Below are 2500 nucleotides of genomic sequence, written 5' to 3'. Positions count from 1 at the left end.
TTGAATAAAAATAGTCTCTACATCTACATGTTTGTACATCCTAATTTCTTTAAAAAAGTTACTATAACATTCCATAAATGCTGGTGCACATTTCTGAATATGAGATCAAAAGAAACCTGATCCCACTAAAAAACACTTGACACCTTGGCAGACTTTTTACAGTTAATACCACTGAAACCTGAATTATATTGGTTGAAACCTTACCACTGATAGGGATAACTAATATATTTAGTCCACAATGTATTTTCTATATGTATAGAGCAAATTTCATGTTAAAAATTGAGTGTCAAATATCCCAGTTCAGGAAGGGGAAGGCATTCTAAATAACCAGCACAATGAGGTTAACTCATGTTTCACTAATTTTTCCATGGATGTTTCTCTCACTAACTATGTTAATCATCTCAAACAACCTAAGCATCCAATCTTACTTTCGTGCTTCTGTTGAGCTCTGTGGTGTTGTGAACTCTGTGTTCACTGTCAGTGGCTTCATTGCTTCCTCAAGGGGAGCTTTTGGTAGGATTGGAGCTGGCAGGATGCTCTCTTGCAAATCCTCTTCTTCAGCTGGTCCTCCGTCATTATCAATGCCTTCCCCATCAGCAGTGGCACTCCCTGGCTCTGACAGTCTCCGTTTCCGTTTCTGGTTTGAAAAATTATAAATTATTATTGTTTATTCCTCAAAAACTTTGAAATGTAATGCATTACAGCAATAGAAGCAAAATTATCAATATAATGACTTAACCCAGCCCACAATAACATTGATGATGTTTAACCTTGTATAGTAACACAAATATAATAAAAAATATAGTAAGCACCCTTATAACAACATTTCTGACTCACCCTCCTCCTCCTGTTACGCCGTAGTTGCTTCTGCAGGGCATCTGTGAGAACATCTTCATTATCTGAGGAAGCATCTAAATTTAACGGGTCATTGATGTTCGGTGGTATGATAACACGAACTGCATCCGATCGTTTGGATACAGTTCCCCCTGCTGCCTCATCTTCAGCAAGTCTGAAATAATATTTAATATTAAAAATAAAAATCTTGTGACAACAAAATAAAACGGAAATATTAAAACAATATTGACAGTTGACTTGAAGATCTACTTGGGAGATCCATATTGGTCTTTAAAAAACATCATCATTTATTATCTTCTTAACAATAGAGCTAAATAAGATATACCAGGTATTCATGACTATAGCATTCATTCCTTACTTAGCTATCCCTTCCTTGTCTAGGGAACCAAGATTGAGTGGATCTGATATAGTTCCACCAAGGAGAAATTTTGAGGGAAGTACAATATTATTTTTACGTCTCTTGTTACGAAATTCTCCTGGACCAGAGTAGCTGTATGATCTTTTACGCTTGTATCGGAACTCTGGGTCTGTACGTATTTTCCTGAAATGTAAGAAAGATTTATGAAGATTACAAAAAGATCAAGAGATCTACCTCTTTGTTCCAAATAACAATTGTCACCCAGCATTTATTTGCTTAAAAAAACAATGAGGCATAATGTATAAAATTATGCAGGCAGGCTCAAATCCCATAAATGATAATCCAACTATTTTTTTACAAAAATTCCTTCTACAGTTTGCTTATTACACCTGTGAAGTGTTGGTGTAGAGCCACTCAGGCAGCATTATGGAACCATCTTGTCACAGAATTTCCTTCTACATAGATAAAGAATATGAAATGCAATATTTTTTAATCTTTATTGGGGTTGATTCCTTAGAGAATAATTTACCAAGTTCTCTTGAATATAGTATTTTAAGAAAATGATATACTCTGATATCCTAGGCAGAAGACATACCAAAGTCAAACTTTAAATCATCCAAAGACAAAGGTTATAAACCATTTATAGGGCACATATAAAATCTAAATTGTTTTACAAAAAAAAAAAAAATATATATATATATATACTTCTACATCAAAACACAATTCATTATATTCAAAAGATTTCATTTCATCATAAAAAAAAAATAATAATGAAAAAAAAAAAAAAAGGTTCCGTTTTAGCAAACCTGCATGATGCCTGGATTATAAGGCGCAGTATCTGCCTGCTAAGGTTATTTATGGCAAGGTGCAGGACACTTTTGGCACGCCAGCAGTGTAGACTGCCTGGCGAGTCTGAGAATCAGGCACGCAAAAGCAAGGCACCCTTCATTGCATCTAGGATTGTTAGTAGTGCATAACATCCAAAGAATAACTTTCAACTCAAATGAAAAAGAAAGTGCTTAAAAACAAGGAATATTTTCATCAAAGAAGAGCGAGTGTCATCTATACTGGTAAGTATAAAGACACTAATTGTTAAGAAATATTCAAATCATTTTTTTAAAACTTCATTGTTTATGCTGATGCGCAGTACTGGTGAATTACTTAATTAAGTTCTATCAATAGAGTGTATGCAATGTCTAATATCAGTTGCAGCATATAACAAAAATAATGTAAATTTGGCTATTTTGAACTGTTACAAAGAGGAAAACAATTTCCAGCATTCAATAT

General features: G+C 33.9%; 1 protein-coding gene across 1 annotated transcript in view; it reads right to left on the bottom strand.

The window, feature by feature from the left end:
- Positions 1 to 2500, bottom strand: part of LOC119575123 (7SK snRNA methylphosphate capping enzyme-like) — a 35004-nt gene that overhangs the window by 21802 nt on the left and 10702 nt on the right. The window contains exons 3-5 of the mRNA XM_037922552.1: positions 1214 to 1396; positions 838 to 1009; positions 429 to 637 (exon numbers count right to left, since the gene is read on the bottom strand). Coding sequence (XP_037778480.1) covers positions 429 to 637; positions 838 to 1009; positions 1214 to 1396 — 564 coding nt within the window. The remainder of the gene's footprint in view (positions 1 to 428; positions 638 to 837; positions 1010 to 1213; positions 1397 to 2500) is intronic.

Source organism: Penaeus monodon, chromosome 7 (assembly GCF_015228065.2).
Source record: "Penaeus monodon isolate SGIC_2016 chromosome 7, NSTDA_Pmon_1, whole genome shotgun sequence".
In the NCBI taxonomy this organism is placed as follows: domain Eukaryota; kingdom Metazoa; phylum Arthropoda; class Malacostraca; order Decapoda; family Penaeidae; genus Penaeus; species Penaeus monodon.
The sequence above is the reverse complement of the archived record's forward strand: the minus strand, read 5'-3'. Positions and strand labels throughout refer to the sequence as shown.